Source organism: Aotus nancymaae, unplaced genomic scaffold (assembly GCF_030222135.1).
Source record: "Aotus nancymaae isolate 86718 unplaced genomic scaffold, 86718_ANA_hifiasm-v0.15.2.pri h1tg000011l, whole genome shotgun sequence".
NCBI lineage: Eukaryota > Metazoa > Chordata > Mammalia > Primates > Aotidae > Aotus > Aotus nancymaae.
This window is the reverse complement of record NW_026988422.1, coordinates 75,148,630-75,169,901: the sequence shown is the minus strand read 5'-3', so window position 1 is coordinate 75,169,901 and position 21,272 is coordinate 75,148,630. Positions and strand designations below refer to the sequence as shown.

The following is a 21,272-nucleotide window of genomic DNA, read 5'->3' as shown; positions in this document are numbered from 1 at the left end:
GTGCAGAAGCTGTGGAGTTTGATTAGGTCCCATTTGTCTATTTTGGCTTTTGTTGCCAATGCTTTTGGTGTTTTGGTCATAAAGTCCTTGCCTACGCCTATGTCCTGAATGGTTTTGCCTAGGTTTCTTTCTAGTGTTTTTATGGTGTTACGTCTTATGTTTAAGTCTTTAATCCATCTGGAGTCAATTTTAGTGTAAGGTGTCAGGAAGGGGTCGAGTTTCTGCTTTCTGCATATGGCTAGCCAGTTTTCCCAACACCACTTATTGAACAGGGAATCCTTTCCCCATTGCTTGTTTTTTTCAGGTTTGTCAAAGATCGGGTGGTTGTAGATATGTTGTGTCGCCTCCGACGCCTCTGTTCTGTTCCATTGGTCTATATCTCTGTTTTGGTACCAGTACCATGCTGTTTTGATTACTGTAGCCTTGTAGTAGAGTTTGATGTCCGGTAGTGTGATGCCTCCCGCTTTGTGCTTTTTGCTTAGAATTGACTTGGCTATGCGGGCTCTCTTTTGGTTCCATATGAAGTGTAAGGTGGTTTTTTCCAGTTCTGTGAGGAAGGTCATTGGTAGCTTGATGGGGATAGCGTTGAATCTGTAAATTACTTTGGGCAGTATGGCCATTTTCACCATATTAATTCTTCCTAACCATGAACATGGAATGTTTCTCCATCTGTTTGTGTCCTCTCTTATTTCTTTGAGCAGTGATTTGTAGTTCTCCTTGAAGAGGTCCTTTACGTTCCTTGTTAGTTGTATTCCTAGGTATTTTATTCTCTTTGTAGCAATTGTGAATGGCAGTTCTTTCTTGATTTGGCTCTCTTTAAGTCTGTTATTGGTGTATAGGAATGCTTGTGATTTTTGCACATTGATTTTGTATCCTGAGACTTTGCTGAAGTTGCTTATCAGTTTCAGGAGATTTTGGGCTGAGGCGATAGGGTCTTCTAGGTATACAATCATGTCGTCCGCAAATAGAGACAATTTGACTTCCTCCTTTCCTAATTGAATACCCTTTATTTCTTTTTCTTGCCTGATTGCTCTGGCTAGAACTTCCAATACTATATTGAATAGGAGTGGTGAGAGAGGGCATCCTCGTCTAGTGCCAGATTTCAAAGGGAATGCTTCCAGTTTTTGCCCATTCAGTATGATATTGGCTGTTGGTTTGTCGTAAATAGCTTTTATTATTTTGAGATACGTTCCGTCGATACCTAGTTTATTGAGAGTTTTTAGCATAAAGGGCTGTTGAATTTTGTCGAAGGCCTTCTCTGCATCAATTGAGATAATCATGTGGTTTTTGTTTTTGGTTCTGTTTATGTGGTGAATTACATTTATAGACTCATGTATATTGAACCAGCCTTGCATCCCCGGGATGAATCCTACTTGATCATAGTGGATAAGCTTTTTGATGTGCTGTTGTAATCGGCTTGCCAGTATTTTATTGAAGATTTTTGCATCTATGTTCATCATGGATATTGGCCTGTAGTTTTCTTTTCTTGTTGAGTCTCTGCCGGGTTTTGGTATTAGGATGATGTTGGTCTCATAAAATTATTTGGGAAGGATTCCCTCTTTTTGGATTATTTGGAATAGTTTCAGTAGGAATGGTACCAGTTCCTCTTTGTATGTCTGGTAGAATTCGGCTGTGAACCCATCTGGGCCTGGGCTTTTTTTGGGTGGTAGGCTCTTAATTGCTGCCTCGACTTCAGACCTTGTTATTGGTCTATTCAGGGTTTCGACTTCTTCCTGGTTTAGGCATGGGAGGAGGCTACTGTCCAGGAATTTATCCATTTCTTCCAGGTTTTCTAATTTATGTGCATAGAGTTGTTTGTAATAATATCTGATGATGGTTTGAATTTCTGTGGCATCTGTGGTGATATCCCCTTTATCATTTTTTATTGCATCTATTTGGTTATTCTCTCTTTTCTTTTTTATTAGTCTGGCTAGTGGTCTGTCTATTTTGTTGATCTTTTCAAAAAACCAGCTCCTGGATTTATTGATTTTTTGTAGGGTTTTTCGTGTCTCTATCTCCTTCAATTCTGCTTTGATCTTAGTTATTTCTTGTCTTCTGCTACGTTTTGAGTTTTTTTGATCTTGCTCCTCTAGCTCTTTCAATTTTGATGATAGGGTGTCAATTTTAGTTCTCTCCTTTCTTCACATGTGTGCACTTATTGCTATATGTTTTCCTCTAGAGACTGCTTTAAATGTGTCCCAGAGATTCTGGTATGTGGTGTCTTCGTTCTCGTTGGTTTTGAAGAACATCTTTATTTCTGCCTTCATTTCAGTCAACATTCAGGAGAAAGTTGTTCAGTTTCCATGAGGCTGTGCGGTTCTTGGTTGGTTTCTGAATTCTGAGTTCTAACTTGATTGCACTGTGGTCTGAGAGACTGTTTGTTATGGTTTCCGTTCTTTTGCATTTGCTGAGGAGTGATTTACTTCCAATTATGTGGTCAATTTTAGAGTAGGTATGATGTGGTGCTGAGAAGAATGTATATTCTGTGGATTTGGGGTGGAGAGTTCTGTAAATGTCTATTAGGTTTGCTTGTTCCAGGTCTGAGTTCAAGTCCTGGATATCCTTGTTAATTTTCTGTCTCGTTGATCTGTCTAATATTGACAATGGTGTGTTGAAGTCTCCCACTATTATTGTGTGGGAGTCTAGGTCTCTTTGTAAGTCTTTAAGAACTTGCCTTATGTATCTGGGTGCTCCTGTATTAGGTGCATATATATTTAGGATCGTTAGCTCTTCTTGTTGCATTGATCCTTTTACCATTATGTAATGTCCTTCTTTGTCTCTTTTGATCTTTGTTGCTTTAAAGTCTATTTTATCAGAGATGAGAATTGCAACTCCTGCTTTTTTTTGCTCTCCATTTGCTTGGTAAATCTTCATCCATCCCTTTATTTTCAGCCTTTGTGTATCCTTGCATGTGAGGTGGGTTTCCTGGATACAGCACACTGATGGGTTTTGGCTTTTTATCCAATTTGCCAGTCTGTGTCTTTTGATTGGGGCATTTAGTCCGTTTACATTTAGGGTTAATATTGTTATGTGTGAATTTGATCCTGTCATTTTGATGCTAGCTGGCTGTTTTGCCCATTGGTTGATGCAGAGTCTTCATTGTGTTGATGCTCTTTACCATTTCGTGTGTTTTTGGAGTGGCTGGTACTGGTTGTTCTTTTCTATGTGTAGTGCCTCCTTCAGGAGCCTTTGTAAAGCTGGTCTGGTGGTGATGAAATCTCTGAGTACTTGCTTGTTCACAAAGGATTTTATTTTTCCTTCACTTATGAAGCTTAGTTTGGCTGGATATGAAATTCTGGGTTGAAAGTTCTTTTCTTTAAGGATGTTGAATATTGGCCCCAACACTCTTCTGGCCTGTAGGGTTTCTGCTGAGAGATCTGCTGTGAGTCTGATGGGCTTCCCTTTGTGGGTAACCTGACCTTTCTCTCTGGCTGCCCTTAGTATTTTCTCCTTCATTTCAACCCCGGTGAATTTGATGATTACGTGCCTTGGGGTTGCTCTTCTAGAGGAATATCTTTGTGGTGTTCTTTGTATTTCCTGGACTTGAATATTGGCCTTCCTTGCTAGGTTGGGGAAGTTTTCCTGGATAATATCCTGAAGAGTATTTTCCAGCTTGGATACATTCTCTTCGTCACATTCAGGTACACCTATCAAACGTAGATTCGGTCTTTTCACATAGTCCCATATTTCTTGTTGACTTTGTTCCTTCCTTTTTACCCTGTTTTCTCTAATCTTGCCTTCTCGTTTTATTTCATTGAGTTGATCTTCGACCTCTGATATCCTTTCTTCTGCTTGGTCAATTTGGCTGTTGAAACTTGTGCATGCTTCGCGAAGTTCTCGTGTTGTGTTTTTCAGCTCCATCAATTCACTCATATTCCTCTCTAAGTTGTCCATTCTTGTTAGCATTTCGTCAAGTCTTTTTTCAAGGTTCTTAGTTCCTTTGCATTGGGTTAGAACATGTTCTTTTAGCTCACGGAAGTTTCTTATTATCCACTTTCTGAAAGCTGATTCTGTCATTTCATCACACTCATTCTCCATCCAGTCTTGTTCGCTTGCTGGTGAGGAGTTCTGCTCCCTTGTAGGAGGAGAGGTGTTCTGGTTTCTGGTGTTTTCATCCTTTTTGCACTGGTTTCTTCCCATCTTTGTGGATTTATCCACCTATCGACTTTGTAGTTGCTGTCTTTCTGATTTTGGTAATTTTAAGTCTGCAGCAGCAGAACTCATAAACCCCCTTTTCTTCCCCCCAGGTGTTCTGTCCCAGGGAGTTAGGGTTTTATGTTTTTCCACTGTCTTGCTGCCATTTTCCTTGCCCACAAGGTGGCAGCCTAGTCACACTCAGCCTGCAGAGGCTTCTCTGAGCTGTTGTGGGTTCCGCCCAGCTTCCGTGTGAACTTCCCTGCAGTCCTGTTTATATGGGTGTAGTTAGAACTGCTTCCGCTATGTTGGCCCGCCCCTGTAGTGACGGAGTCTCTGTAGTGGCGGGTTGCCTTGGTTACTGCAAATTGCCCTGGGACCTGCAGGGTGTTTCCGTAATGGAGGACGCCCCTCCTCCACAGAGCTGGACCGTCCCAGGTTTAGTTGTGTTTCCCATGGCACGTTTTTGCCCGGGAATCTCCTGGCTTGACTCCCCGTTTCAGCTCCCCTTGCTGGCTTAGAGGGGACTCAGTCTCACTCACTCTGCACAGGGAGCCGCTGCCCCAGGGTGCAGGTCAAGCAGCTGCGCCAGTCAAACCAGCGGCGCTGGCGACCCGTGGGGCTCCTCCGCCTGTGAATCTCCTGGTCTGTGGGCAGTAAAAATCCGTCTGGAAATGTGGCGTCCACTCACCCTCTGCACTTTCTCTCGGAGCTGCAATCCCGAGTTCCTCCTAACCGGCCATCTTGGATCTCCCACCGAGTTTCTCTCTTTTTTTTTTTTTTTTTAATTGATGAAGAAGTTGAAGGTTAGAGAGGTTAAGTAACAGATTTAAGGTCAAATAGCTAATAAGTGAAAGTTATAGGATTGGAACCTAAGCAGTATACTTTCAAACATTTATATTTGCTTCTCCTTGTTGCTAAAAAAGCAAACATGTAGCTATGTAGATAGCCAGCACATAGTCTGTTAATCTGACTGGTCCTGCCCTTCTGCCCATACGCTATCTAAAGCAACGTGGTATGTTAGAAAAAGTTGTGCAACTTAGGGATTGGTTCTGAACCTAACATTATCTAGTTGCTGGACTCATTATTTTCTATGAGTAAAATTAGAAGGACTTTGATAAAATGATTTCTTAGGCCTTCTGTTCTGTTAATGTTTCTGAGGACTCTTTTTCTGTTAATGTTCCATAATTCTATTTATATATTATTTTGTTTCAGGTTTATTGAGGTATAATTGATATGTAGTAGGTTACGTATACTTGAAGTCTACAATTTGATGTTTTCATATATGTATGTACCTATGAAACCGTCACCACAATCATGATAATGAGTATATCTCTCCCCAAGGTTTCCTCCTGTCCCTACAAGTCCTTCCTTCCTGTCCCTCTCTGCCCTTTATCTCCCCACTCCTCTCTGTTCTGAGGCAGCCTCTGATCTACTTTTCATTACTATTGATTAATTTCTATTTTCTACAGTTTTATATAAATTGAATCATGCAGTGGAGCTCAGCTGCAACTCAGTATTAATAAGATAGTTAGAAAAGCTAAATTAAAAATAAAATAAGACAACTGAAATATGGCTTTGTTATTAATAAAACGAATACAAGAGAATATGGTGTATGTGTATGGCACATACTCTTTTTGTTGGCATTCTTTTGTCCAGCATAATTATTTTGAGATTCATCCATGTTATTACATATTTAACCAGTTTACTTCTTTATTGCTGAGTAGTGTTTCATTGAACCAGTTCGTTTTCTGAAGGAATTAATCTGTTGATGGATATTTGATAGTTTTTAGTTTTTGGCTGTTTTGAATAAAGCTGTTATGAACACTAGTGTACAAGTCTTTGTGTAGACATACTGCTTTTTTCCTGAGTAAATACGTAGGAATGGGATGTTTGGATCTTGTAGCAGGCATATGTTCAACTTTAGAAACTGTCGAACTGTTTTCTAAAGTGGTCATGCCATTTTACAGTCCCACCAGTAAAATAGGAGAGTACTGCTTGTCACATACTCATAAACATTTGGAATGGTCAGTCTTTGTAATTTTATCCTTTTTAATCGATGTGTATTATTATCTTTTTATAGTTTTAATTTGCACTTCCTTAATAACTAATGGTGTTGAGCATGTTTTCATGTGCTTTTTGGGTACTTGTAGTTTTTTTTTTTTTTTTTTTTTTGAGAAATATCTGTTCAAATCTTTTGCCAATTTTTTAATTGGATTACTTTTTATTATTAAGTTGTAATAGCTTTTTATATATGCTGGTTATAATCCATATTTTATTGGATGTATGATTTGCAAATATCTTCTTTTAGTCTCTGAGTGGTCTCTTCACTTACTTGATGGTGTCTTTTAAAGCACAAAGTTTCTAATTTCAGTGAAATCTGATATATCAAATCTTTGATTGCTTGTGCTTTTTGTGTTGTGTCTAAAAAATTACTGCCTAACCCAGGTTTACAAAGAATTACTCGTATGTTTTCTTCTAAGAGTGTTGAAGTTTTAACTCTTACATATAGGTGTGTGATCAATTTTGAGTTAGTTTTTGTACATAGGGTGAGGCAGGGATCCAAATTGTTTTTTTGGTGGAAAGGGCATGTGGATATTCAGTGTCCTAGCACCATTTGTTGAAAAGACTATTTCTTTCCCTTTAATGTTTCTTGATACCTTTGTTAAAGATCAGTTGACCACAAACGTTAAGGGTTTATTTCTGGGCTCTGAATTTAATTCTATTGATTTATTTGCTTTATACTAATGTTACATTGTCCTTATGACTAGTTTTGTAGTAAATTTTGAAGTTAGTCTTTCAACTTTGTTTTTTCTTTTATTAATTATTTTAAAATTATTCCATTTTATCTCCTTTGTTGGCTTATAAGCTATAACTGTTTTCTTATTTTAGTGGTTGTGTTAGGGTTTATAGTATATATGTTTAACTTTGCACAGTCAGTCCTCAAATGATATGTTACCACATCACATATACTATAAGAACCTTATAATTATTTACTTTATTTCTCCCTGTGGCCTTTGTGCTGTTGATGTAATACATTTTAGTTTTATATATGTTACAAAACTTTTATCAGTGTTTTTTTTTTGTCTAAGCTTTAATAAACTTGTAAAGAAATCTAAATAATAATAAATCATATATTTATACTCATGGTACACTTTATTCCTTTGTGTAGATTCATATTTCTATCAGGTATTATCCTTTGACCTGAAGGATGTAATTTAACACTTCTTGTGGTGTGGATCTGTTGGTAATATGTTCTTTCAACTTTTTATGTCTGAAGAAGTCTTTATGTCACCTCCATTTTTGAAAGATCTTCTCTGAGTGTCAAATTCTAGGTTGATGGGTGTTTTCTTTCAGTACATTAAAGATCTTGCTCTGTTGTTTTCTTTTTGTATTGATTCCACTGAGAACTATGCTACTACTCCTTTTAATTAATTAATTAGTTTTTTGAGACAGAGTCTCACTCTGTTGCCTAGGTTGGAGTGCAGTGGCGTGATCTCAGCTTATTGCAACTTCTGCCTCTCCAGTTCAAGAGATTCTTATACCTCAGCCTCCTCAGTACTGGGATTACAGGTGTACAACATGACTCCTGGCTATATGCTGCTATTCTTAATCTTTGCTCTGATGTACATAGCATGTGTTCTTTCTCTAGGTGCTTTTAAGATTTTCTCATCACTGTTTTTGAACAGTATTATTATGGTGTGCCTTGGTGTAGTTTTCTTCATGTTTCCTAAGCTTAGTGTTTGTGAAGGGTCTTAGATCTGTTGTTTGTAGTTATCAAGTTTGGAAAATTTTGACTACTATGTCTTCAATATACCTTCCCATCTCCAATCGTCTTTGTGGACTCCAAATATAAGTATTTTGGGTCACTTGAAATTGTCCCATGGATCACAGATGCTTTTTATCATTTTGATGTTAGTCTTTTCTCTGTGTCTCATTTTAGTTAGTTTATCTTTACCTTAAAGTGCATTAATCTTTTTTTTTTTGCAGTATCTACTCTGGTGTTAATCCCATCTAGTATATTTTCCATCTCAGACATTATAGTTTTCATCTCTAGGAATTGGATTTAGGTCTTTTTTATATCTTCCATATCTCTACTTAACCTTTTGAACATATTGAGTCCAACTGTAACTATTTTAGTGTCCTCAACTGCCTTGTCGCAATTCTAGGTTGTTTCTAATTGATTGATTTTTTTCCTCTTCATTATGGGTTCTGTATATTTTTTGCTGTTTGTATGCCTGGTAACTTTTTTTATTGGCTACCAGACATTGTGAATTTTACCTTGTATGCTGAATATTTTTGGATTTCCATAAATATATTTTGCTTTGGGAAACAGTTTTATGTAAACAATTTGATCCCATTTCTAGTCTGATTTGTGGGGACAGGCATCATTCCTGACCTTGGTGAGGACTGGTTGTGTATTTTTTTTGTAATTTTTTATGATGTTTTCTCCCTAGTCTTGTGTAGCTTCCTTTTGTTTGTGCTCTGATCAGTACAATGTTGAATACTTGAGTGGGACCCTCTACTGATCTCTGTAGTTCTCTGTATGTACCTCTTTATACTACAGTAGTCTGTTATGGAAATGCTCACCTTCGTCTCTTCATTTCAGAAAATCTACTGGGCTTTTCCTGGGTAAGTTCCCATGCCCTGGAAATTCCCTCAAGGGAGTAAGATTACCTCATTTAGTTCCTATTTGTCAGTTCTTTGCTGTCTGATAGCCAATGTCTTGAAAATTGGTGTTTCATTTATTTTATTTGCTTTTCAGGTGGTAGGGTAAATCTGTCCCTGTTACTCTATTTTGTACAAAAGAAAATGTACTCATGTGTTTTTTGACTGTCTTTCCTGTAGTGTATTACTGAGTGTTCATTTTAAACAGATTTCACATTTTATTCATATAAATTTGTCTCTCTACTACCTTCCTCCATCTTCCCTGACTCATTTTGGATGTCTCAAGGCCATCAGCGTTGAGGACTTTTCCCCTTAAAGTAGTAGTCATTTTTAACCAATTTTTTCACTTTCCTGTCATGATTAACGTTAAGTATTTGCAAGCTGATTGGGATCAGAGATGTGGTTTGATGAATATATTGTGAGTTTTTATAGGAAATAGTTATTGTACTTTGTTTCCTTATCTATCAACTAGGTATTTGCTGAGTTTTGACTACATTTCTAGCATCATACAGTGTGCTGAGTGCTAAGCAGAAAGTGAATACAATATTGTTTTTGAACAGTTTATATTCTAACTGAGGAGATAGAACGAGATCTCATCAAATGTTAAGAAAAATGTTAAACTTTTTTTTAAAGACACTAGACATTTAGAGATGAGAGAATATTCATTTGATTTGGGTGGTTAAGGAGTGTTTTACTCTGATATGCTGGGGCTGAACAGGGCCTTTGAAATGTATGTATTCTAAAAATAGGCCGGGTGCGGTGGCTCACGCCTGTAATCTCAGCACTTTCGGAGGCCAAGGTGGCGGATCATGAGGTCAGGAATTTGAGACCAGCCTGCCTAACTTGGTGAAGCCCCATCTCTACTAAAAAAAAAAAAAAAAATTAGCTGGGCGTGGTGGCACGCGCCTGTGGTCCCAGCTAGTCAGGAGGCTGAGGCGGAGGAATCGCTTGCACCCAGGAGGCGGAGGTTGCAGTGAGCCGAGATTGTGCCACTGCACACCAGCCTGGTGACAGAGCAAGACTCCATCTCAAAAAAAACAAAAACAAAAACAAAAACAAAAACAAAAATTAGCTAGGTATGGTGCTGCGCCCCTGTAATCTCAGCTACTCAGGAGGCTGAGACAGGAGAATTGCTTGATCCCGGGAGGCAGAGGTTGCAGTGAGCTGAGATCGCGCCACTGCACTCCAGCCTGGGTGACAGAACGAGACTCCGTGACAAAAAAAAAAAAAACAGCCGGGCGCGGTGGCTCACGCCTGTATCCCAGCACTTTGGGAGGCCGAGGAGGGTGGATCATGAAGTCAAGAGATCAAGACCATCCTGACCAACATGGTGAAACCCTGTCTGTACTAAAAAATACAAAAATTAACAGGGCATGGTGGTGCGCGCTTGTAGTCCCAGCTACTCAGGAGGCTGAGGCGGAAGAATCACTTGAACCGGAAGGCAGAGGTTGCAGTGAGCCGAGATTGCACCACTGTGCTCCAGCTTGGTGTCAGAGCCTGACACTGTCTCAAAAAAAAGGAAAAACAAACCAGTAAATCTTGAGAAATTTAAAAAAGCATAGTCGAAGCATATTTCTTAATAATTATATATGTATATTTATTGCCCACGGAAAATACATGTGTAGAAGTATTTCTTCTGTTATTTGTTACTATCTTCTTAATTTGTTTCAAAGAGAATGCTACCATACTGTATTCCCTCTGGCAGGAAACAAACTCACTCAAAACCAGCAGTGCTGCTATCAGATAAGTAGATGTCAATGTATACTTACAAGGAAAAACTGAATGCCTTACTTCAGCCTTTTCCTATGTAATATTTCCGAGTCAGACTTTCTTACATTCCTGGAATTTAGTTTGATATAGCAAGAATAATAGTGATAAAATAATGATAAAATGTTTGCTTTGATTACTGTTGCGGGGGATGAAATGTTCAATTGTATTAAAACAAAGTTTTCAGAGAAAAAAAATCAGTCACAAGATGTAATGGAAGAAGAGGTGCCATTTATGGTAGCCAAGCAAATAATATAGGCATACACTTAATGAGAAATCTTAAGAATTTTTATGAGAACTATAAAAACTCCCAAAGGCACAACCATAAACCTGAACAAATATAAAGATATACTATGTTCTGGGTAGGAAGACTCAATATTCTTAGACATGTCAAGTTTAAAAAAATAATTTATAAATTTAATATGATCCTGATGAAAGTACCATTAGATTTTTTCTCCTAGGGCTAGACAGATTATAAAGTTCATTTTCAAGAACAGACAAGAAAGAATAGCTAAGAAAATGCGGAAAGTGAAGAGTGGTAAAGATGACTTATCTTGCTACATGTTATAACATGATATAAGCCTTTAAGATTAAAATGATATGCTGTTGGTACAAGAATAGACAGAACAATTAGAATAGAAATGCACAATAAACCCAATTGCATATGGAAATTTAATGTGTACTAAAGGGAGCATCCTGTAAGTGGAGAAAATATGGAATTTTTAATATGTGGTGTTTGTGCTAATGAGATAGCCAATTGGGAAGAGGTAAGTGTGAATCCATTTCTCATACTGTGTAACAGGATGTCAGTATAGAAAATAACACTATACTAAGTACTGGAAGAAAACATGGGTAAATTATTTTGTGATCTGTTAAACACACATACTTTTGCACAGCAGAAAATGCCATAATCAAAGCAAAAAGACAAATGACAAACCAGAAGGATGTTTGCCACTTGTATCATGGACAAGTGTTAATCTCTCAAATATCTAACGAACTCCAAAAACTGGAGAAGAAAAAGACCAACAGCTTTATGAAAATATCAGCAGGAGATAATGAACAGAATTCTCACAAACAGTTACAGATTAATCTTATATGACAAGAAGATGAACATCACTTATAATAGATGTAAGTTAAAACAACACAATATATCATTTCTTTCCTGTCACACTGGCAAAAGTTCATCAGTTTGACAATGCATTTTGTAGGTAACAGAAAAAGGTACTCTTATATATTGCTATTGGGAATGCAAAATGGTGTAGCTTCAGAGAGAATTTTGGCAATACAAGCAAAATTACATACATACACCTTTTGACCCCGTAGTCTTATCTCTAGGAATCTATCTTACAGATGTATACTGAGAAATATCTAAGAAATATGTGTGCACTAAGCTACTGTGGCACCATTTTTTTTTTTTTTTTTTTTTTTTTCCTAGAGACAGGGTTTCACCATGTTGGCCAGGATGGTCTCGATCTCTTGACCTCGTGATCCGCCCACCTCGGCCTCCCAAAGTGCTGGGATTACAGGCGTGAGCCACCGCACCCAGCTGGCACCATTTCTAATAACAAAAGATGAAACAATTTAAACTTTTATCTTAATTTCAACAAAACAACTATAAAAATTGAGAACATAGCAGAAATTTGAACAGTGACCGAGTAGTTGGTTATATTAGTTATTTTACACATGATAATACTATTATGGTTATCTTTAAAAAGAGCAACATTTTAGAAACATTTGATATGTTACCATTCATTACAGATACTGTTTGTATTAATACTTGAAATGATTCACCTTCAGCCAATGAGAGCCCCTTGAAGTTAACTCTTGAGTCCTTTGCCACGTTTTAGAGATCATTATTTATGTATTTATGGATGAAATTATATGATTAGAAATTATTTCAAAATAATCCAAAGAACAGGGTAAATGGGGAGGCAGAGGCGAAATAAGATTAACAACATGAGTTGATAATTATTTTAATCTGATTGGTTAGGGTTTTGTTACACTTCTTCGCATATATTTCAAATCTCCTGTAAAAAATGTATGGAGTTTAAGTAGGCATAAATGAAGAGAGTACATTTAGAAGGCATTGAGACCAAGGATGATGAGAAATTGGACATGAAGTTCTTATACAATTTAATTTCCTGGTAAATATAAAATAGACTTCCTTTATTTGCACTATATCTTATTTGTGGTATCTTTTTGTGTGTATGTGACGTAGTGCTTAAGGTATACTTTTCTATTAATGTAACTCTAAAGATTAAAATAATTCATAAAGTATGCAGTTTATTTGTTTATTGGTCCCCATTATAGGGCCTTTGAATTACCAGAATAATTGATCTGGAGGAAATAAATGTTTTCTCACACTTTTAATGGAGTGCCATATTTTCTTTCAACTTTTGCTTGAACATAGATTAAGATAGATCAGGTGAAAGAGAAAATTTTTTTTTAGTTATCCTATGTATGTACTTATTAGAATATAATAATGAATAAGCTTTTCTTTAAGATACTTAGTTTCTTTCCCTATCAACTTTTTAATTTCATCTCCCTTTCTCCTAGTCTGTTTTTGTTTATCCTCATATTCTCCTAACTCTCTAACCCTATCTTCTTTACCACTCTGTCTTTACTTTTTTTGGTACGCTTTTTCTTTACTTTTTAAATTGACCAAATTGTATGTATTTATTATATACAATGTGATGTTTTGAAGTGCCTACACATCGTGAAATGGTTAAAACTAGCAAACATCTGCATTACCTGACATAGTTATTTTTGTGGAGAGAAATTAATCATCTAGCCTTAGCATCTCTCAAGAGGACCACAGATCTTCATTAGCTGTAGTCACCATGCAGTACAATAGAGCTATTAAACCTATTTCTCCTATCAAAACTGTAATTTTGTATTCTTTGACCAATGCTCCTAAATTTACTCTGCTTCTCTATCTCAATCTTTTTCCCCTTTTCTCATCTTTCATCCTCTTTTCAGTTTCTAACTTTTACTGTTTCTTTGAACATTTTTTCTTTTCTCCTTTGCATTTTGTGTTTTCCCCGTTCTCCTTTTCTTACCTCCTTCTACGTCCTTTTTTCTTCTTTGATTTCTCTGCCCTTTTATACCTCTCATCTTCACTTCCCTTTCCCTCTCTCTCTGCTTCGTTCTGCTCTTTGCCTCTTTACTTCTTATCTCTCGCTGTTCCTCAGCTCACTGTGTCTCTCCTGCTGTCTAGTCTCCGCTCTCTATTTCTAGGTTTGCTCCCACTTGTTTTTGACCTTTTCCTTTTCAACTCCCTTCCCAAACATCTCTTCCTAATTCTATGTGCCCTTGTCTTAGGTTTCTTGCTGTTTTATCAGCAAAAGTCCTAGTTTACCTCTTTTTTCTTCTTTCTCTCTTTTTTTCTGTTTTTCTGTGTTTCTTCCATGTTGCTTTTCTTTTTCCACACTGTCCCTTCTCTTTCTTATAAACACATCCCCCCCTTGTTACTCTATATCTCTCCACTCAATCTTCCATCTTATTTTTTCTGAAAGAAAATTAAGAATGGGATTTTTCTCATTTTTTCCAGATTTTAACATTGAGATTGTTTATTTAGTAATTTCTAAACATGTCATTTTAACAACTTATAAATAAGTTATACAACATTTCATACGGTTACAAAAATCTATCTTCCTCAAGTATTTTTGCTTGAGAATCCTCATGTCTTATAAAGACAGATAATATGGTTTATTTAGTAACATCTAATGGCATTAAGCATGACGAGCATGTTAACTTGTTTTCTGTTCTACCCACAGATTAACATTAAGATTGGAAGTTTGTATCTTTTGCTGGATATTGGAAATTGAATGTAATGGCAACAGAATTTATAAAGAGTTGCTGTAGAGGATGTTTCTATGGTGAAACAGAAAAACACAACTGTGAGTTTTGTTTTATTTTGATGTCAGTAACATTTACGTAGCACCTTCTTCATTTGTGACATTTTGTAATATAAAAAATTAGGCATGTTTTCCAACTTCTTGGGGGAAGCAGAAATATAAGGCACACTAGATAAATATTCCATAACTTCATGTAGTCTGGAGCATAGGGGAGAGAGATTAATTCAATCCAAGAGACACATAAGACCTTACCATAAAGAAGATTGCATTTGCTCTGGAAATCTGAATAGGAGTTTAGCAAGATGGTTGGAAGAAGGAAGAGAAGCTGAAAGCTGGATATGGGTGTTACAGGTGGATGAAATAGTATAGCCAAAGGCAAGGAGGGAAGAGAAGTATGTTTGAGAGACAACATATTCTGACCAATGTTTTGATTTAAATAAAGACAATTTTGAATATGTATATAACATTAAAAATGCCTTGAATTAATCAATAACCATTGGGAAGAGACCCATAACTTTATGAAGACCCACATTTATTAAGGACCCTTGGAGAATTCTCTCTTTATTGCATGGCTTCCTTATCTCTTCTCTGGCTCTTTTTTTCCTAATCTAGAGCAGAGCTTCATAGTATATTTGAGTATGAAGGCTTCTTTTTTACATTGAAACATTTCATAAATTTCTACACAATAGTATTTGTACTTTCATTCAGTCTACAGATAGCATTATATATATATAAAGAATAACTTAGTTCCCATCGTAAGTCATGTAGCTGAGGAATCACATACGATTCTAGAGAATGAATAAAATGGGTCATAAAAACTACGACAGGGATAGCTGCTATTATGAAATATATTGAGGGTCAGAATGTATTTTATTTTATGATTTGGTTGAGATTTTTATAAACTTAGAGACCTTTAGCTTCCTTACAGTGTTGCTCTATGTAATTAAGACTGATGCCAACCAGTAGTACTGACAAGAATTGCTTTTGTTGACAGTATTTTTAAATGACTAGATTTTTACTTGAAAGCACTGTGTAACTAACTGTGAAATAAAATTGTTTTCCATCTGTGGATTCTTGTGGGAATAAGACCCTTTAAAGCTGCTTTTACCATTATGATAAGTTAATGCACTTTAGCAATAATGTTTTAATTGCTCAAACATTGTCTGGACAAAATTAATGTAGATTCCAGAAGTGTTTGATAAGACCCAAGAGTAAATGTGTCAGTAATTTGTTCTAAAATGGTTAAATATCAAGGTATACTAGGTTTAGATTATATGTAACCTATATTCATATTTATGACTTTTTCTTTTCCTTTTTCTTTTATGTGCAGTTTCTGTGGAAAGAGATCATAAAGCGACATTCCCAAATAGTCAGAATGCTACTATCTCTGCACCTCCATTGACTTCTGTTTCTGTAAAGCCTCAGTTTGGCTGTACTGAGGATTATTTGCTTTCCAAATTACCATCTGATGGCAAAGAAGTACCATTTGTGGTGCCCAAGTTTAAGTTATCTTATATTCAACCCAGGACACAAGGAACTACTTCACATCTGGAAGAACTTGAAGGTAAACAATAAAATAGCAAGATTTAAAAATCACTGTAGCATTAAGTGCTGTTATTTTGCTTTGGTATTTTTAATACAAAATTCATATAAAACTTTTGTATTTTGTTTTTTATGTTTTGCTTTTTCTGTAGAAGAATTTAAGGTACAGTATTTTTGAAAGGTCCCATTTTGAAATCTGATCATAGTAAAATAATTTGTATGTAGATTTGGCCTTTTTTCAAGCAATAATGTATAATAGGGCCTCCCTATTCATGGATTCCACTTCTGTGGATTTAACTAACTGCAGATCAAAAATATTTGGAAAAAAAATGAATGATTGTGTCTGTACTGAACATGTGCAGACTTTTTTCTTGTCATTTTCCCCCAAACAATAGAGTGTAGCAACTATGTTAATAGCATTTACATTGTATTAGGTATTTTAAGTAATCAAGAGATGATTTAAAGCATATTGGAGGATATGTGTAGGTTATATAAGAATACTTCACCATTTATATAAGGAACTAGAGCATCCATGGATTTTGGTATCCATGGAAGGTTCTGGAACCAATTCCTCACAAGTACTGAAGGATAACTGTAATTATAATACCTCAGTTATCCATCACATGTCTAGAATGAAAAAGTAAAGGAGTTACTTTGTATTGGTTAGTAAACATAGAAGACATGTTTCTTATTTATTATTTTCTAATATTTGGTGCAATGAAAAATAAGGAAACAAATAGTCATTTTTCTTTCCCTTCTTTCTTCACTAATCTGTACTTCTCATTCTAAATAGTTACTTGAATAAGGTAGATCCATTGGCTGAATTTGGGTGATGTAGAAGCCAATGGATTAATAGAGAGAGGATGAAATAACATGTAGCTCTTGTTTTTTAAAAAAACAATTTGTGTTAGTCCATTGACACACTATAAGGCACAATGGCTTTTTTACCCTCAAAATTTTATTAGAAAAATTTCAAACATACAGGAAAGTAAAACAAGCAAAAAACTTAATAGCCAATACCTGTATGTCCACCACATAAATTCTGCCATTAACATAACTTACTATACTTGCTTTATCAAATATCTGTCTACGTATCCATTCTTTTATCCATTATTAATCCCCTTTTTGGAGGGGAATGAATTTTAGAGTAAATTGAAGACACCAATATATTTCCTTGCAAATACTTAAATATATATACATTTACTGGAATTCGATAATCTCTTTACAGTTTTCTTCTTTTGACATAAATTTTATACACAATGAGCTGCCCAAGTGAATGTAGAATTTTGTGTATATTTGTTGAATTTTAAGTGTATATTTGTTGAATATTGACAAATGTATATGTCAGTGTAATACAAATCTCTATCAAGATCTACAATATTTGTCCAAATATTTTTTGTCTTATCCCCTCTTTTCTTCTTCTGGGATTCCAATTATACCTATGTTGGACCTTTTGATATTCTGTAGGTCTCTGAGACTATTTTTTTTCCAAGTATCTTTTTTTCTCTGTTCTTTAGATTCAATAATATTGATCTTTTTTTCAAATTCACTGTCTCTTCTGTTATCTTTAGTCTGCTGTGAAGCCTATTCATGAATTTTTTAGTTTAGACATTGCATTTTTTAGTTGTAGCATTTACATTTGGTTCTTTGTTATAGTTTTCCTCTACTGCAATTTCTTATTTTTACATTATTGAAAACCTATTTTCTTTCATGTTTTAAGCTTTAAGATCTTTATCTGCCAGTTTCAGCATCTAGGTCATCTAGATTTGGATTTGTGGATTGTCTCTTTTCTTGAAAATGGATCACATTTTCCTGTTTCTTTGTATATGGAGTAATTTTGGGTTGTATTCTTGATATCAATATCAAAAATATTGACTATTACGTTGTGGAGATTCTAGATTCAATTCCATTCCTCTGAAAAGATTTCTTCTTTCCTCTCTTTCTTCCTTCTTCCTTCTCTTTTTCATCCCTCCTTTCCTCTTTCCCTTTCTCCTTTCCCTCCTGATATGGTTTGGATATTTGTTCCCTCCAAATTCATGTGATTCCCAGTGTTAGAATTGGGGCCTGGTGGGAGGTGATTGGATCACAGGGGCAGATCCCTCATGAATGGCTTAGCAACATCCCTTTGGTGATAAGTCAGTTCTAGCCCTGAGTTCCTGTGAGATCTGGTTGTTTAAAAGAGCCTGGCACCTCCCCTGCCCATCTCTTGATCCTGCTGTTGCCATGTGATGTGCTTGTTCTCTTTTTGTCTTCCACTATGATTGTAAGCTTCCTAAGGCCCTCATCAGAAGCAGATGCTAGCACCATGTTTTCCGTACACCCTGCAAAACAGAGAGAAAATAAAACAGATTTTCTTTATAAATTACCCAACCTCAGATATTTCTTTATAGTGATGCAAATGGAATAACACACCTTCCTCCTCTTCCTTCCTTTCTTTCTTCCTCCCTTCTACCGGACAGTTACATTGGTTGGACTTAAACTACAAATTTTGTCTTGGGTGGCAGCACTTGGGTGGTAGTTCAGAGATGAGACAGATATTTGAAAAGGCTTTATTTACAGAATTTGGGAATCTCTCCTTTCCAGGATTCCCACCTTACTTTCCTGCAGCTCTGATTTCCTTGAACTCTACCCTGTTGTTCTTCAGGCTAGAAAGACTGTGAGTTTTCTGTTGGAGTTTTATATACCCTGTGTGGTGCCAACTCTGATGTGTGCTCAGGCTAAAAGTCATTAAAGACTGATAACTCACTTTGTGTCATTACCTTTTTCCCCAGAGTCAATTTCTATCTAGATCTGTATTACTTTTCTTTACTCTTCATTGCCTTCAGGGTTTTTATTTACTTGCTTTGTTTTAGTTTTGGTCTAGAGTTTATTGTTAGCTACAAGAGAGTTGGGTCTGGGAGGAGTGATTGTTTTAAAAATTACAATTAAAATTTGTTTTTTTGAGACAGAGTTTCACTCTGTTGCTTGGGCTGGAGTGCAGTGGTGTGGTCTTGGCTCACTGCAACCTCTGTCTCTTGTGTTCAAATGATTCTCATGCCTCAGCCTCCTGATAGCTAGGACTACAGGTGCACACTACCACACCTAGCTAATTTTTGTATTTATAGAGATGGGGTTTTGCCATGTTGGCCAGGCTGGTCTCAAACTCCTGTCCTCAAGCATTTCACCCACCTTGGCCTCCTGAATTGCTGGGATTACAGACATGAGCCACCATACCTGGCCAAATTTAATTTTTTAAAGAAAGAAGAAAAGATGAACCCAGTGCCTGGCCTACCATCTTACTTTGTGCTTATCAATAGTCTTTCTCAAAAATAGTTTTAAAAAGTTCTGGCTCACAGAATACCCAATCAATTGATCTTTCTCTTTTTTTCACACTTTTAACAACATTGGGATTAAACCATGCAAGTTGTTTTAACCACATAATATATTCTGAACATTTCATATTTGTTGCTTTTTGATTAATTCACAGTATTTCTTCATATGGATATACCATAATTTACTTAATAAATTTCATAAATAATTTTGAGTTTTTAATGTATTATTTTCACAATCAGAAAAAAGGTAAGAAATATCTACCTGGGAATGTGTGATAGTTTTTCTTATGTTCTTGATGTTGCACTCACTAGAAAACGTTGCTTTTTTGAGTTGAATGAGGGAGAAATTGGTTAACTCTTAAATTATAAGTTCATTGAAGGAGTGGTAAAACCATCTGATTTTTATATATTAGAGAGAAAATTACTTTTATTAGAGTCAAGAAAGTAAGGTGGTACCTAATTATAGAAGTTAAATATGTGTATGTATGTATGCATATGTGAATGATGGGTTGAGATAGAGAAGATTTTGAGGGGATAGGATAGACTGCTATCAATAATGACTAAAATTGTGTTTCAAGCACAGTCATGAATCATCTAACAATGGGGATATGTTCTGAGAAATATGTTGTTAGGCTATCTTGTTGCATGGACAATGTAGAGCACTTATACAAACCTAGATGGTGTAGCCTACTAAACACTTAGGCTATATGGATAGCTTATTTTTCCTAGGCTACAAACCTATACAGTATGTTACTATACTGAATACTGTAGGCAATTAACACAGTGGTAAGTGTTAGTATATCTAAATATATCTACGCATAGAAAAGGTGCAGTAAAAATATAGTATAAAAGATGATACACCTTGTATTAGTCTGTTTTCATGCTGCTGATAAATACATACCTGAGACTGGGTGATTTATAGAGGTTTAATGGACTCACAGTTCCACATGGCTGGGGAGGCCTGACAATCATGTCGGAAAGTGAGAGGCGTGGCTTACATGGCTGCAGGCAAGAGAAAATGAGAGCCAAATGAAAGGGGAAACTCCTTATAAAACCATCAGATCTGAGACTTATTCACTACCATGAGAACAGTATGGGAGAAACCACCACTATGATTCAATTATCTCCTACCAGCTTTTCCCCACAACACGTAGGAACTATGGGAGCTACAATTTAAAATGAGATTTGGGTGGGGACACAGCCAAACCATATCATTCTGCCCTTGGCCCCTCTCAGGTCTCATGTCCTCACATTTCAAAACCAATTATGCCTTCCCAACAGTCCCCCAAAGTCTTAACTCATTTCAGCATTAACTCAAAAGTCCACAATCCACAGTCTCATGTGAGACAAATCAAAAGTTAGTTAGTTACTTTCTAGATACAATGGCAGTGTAGACATTGGATAAATACACTCGTTCCAAATTGGGAGAAATTGGCCAAAATGAAGGGGCTAAAGGCCCCATGCAAATCCAAAATCCAGCTGGGCAGTCAAACCTTAAAAGCTCCAAAATGATTTCCTTTGACTTCATGTCTCACATCCAGGTCACACTGTTGCAAGAGGTGGGTTCCCGTGGTCTTGGGCAGCCCCACTCCTGTGGCTTTGCAAGGTACAATCTCCCTCCCAGCTGCTCTCATGGGCTGGCATTGAGTGTGGCTTTTCCAGGTGCACATTGCAAGTTCTTGGTGGATCTACCATTCTGAGGTTTGAAGGACGGTGGCCCTCTTCTCACAGCTCCACTAGGCAGTGCCCCAGTGAGGACTCTGTGAGGGCTTCAACCCCCGCATTTCCCTTCCACACTGCTCTAGCAGAGATTCTGCATGAGGGCCCTTCCGCTGCAGCAATGTCTGCCTGGACATCCAGGCACTTCTGTATATCCTCTGAAATCTAGGAGGAGGTTCCCAAACCCCAGTTCTTGATCTGTGCACCTACAGGCTAACACCATGTGGAAGCTGCCAAGGCTTGGGCTTGCACCCTCTGAAGCCATGGCCTGAGC

At 36.6% G+C, this 21,272-nt stretch overlaps 1 protein-coding gene across 5 annotated transcripts in view; it reads left to right on the top strand.

The window, feature by feature from the left end:
* Positions 1 to 21,272, top strand: part of TC2N (tandem C2 domains, nuclear) — a 65,262-nt gene that overhangs the window by 13,198 nt on the left and 30,792 nt on the right. For 2 of the 5 annotated variants that reach the window (XM_012453128.3, XM_064375162.1), the window contains exons 2-3: positions 14,346 to 14,468; positions 15,757 to 15,990. In XM_012453128.3, the coding sequence (XP_012308551.1) occupies positions 14,402 to 14,468; positions 15,757 to 15,990 (301 nt within the window). In that variant the 5' untranslated portion in view covers positions 14,346 to 14,401. Of the gene's footprint in view, positions 1 to 10,171; positions 11,698 to 14,345; positions 14,469 to 15,756; positions 15,991 to 21,272 lie in introns of those variants that run through there. The other 3 variants (XM_064375160.1, XM_064375161.1, XM_012453129.3) reach the window with 3 other exon arrangements.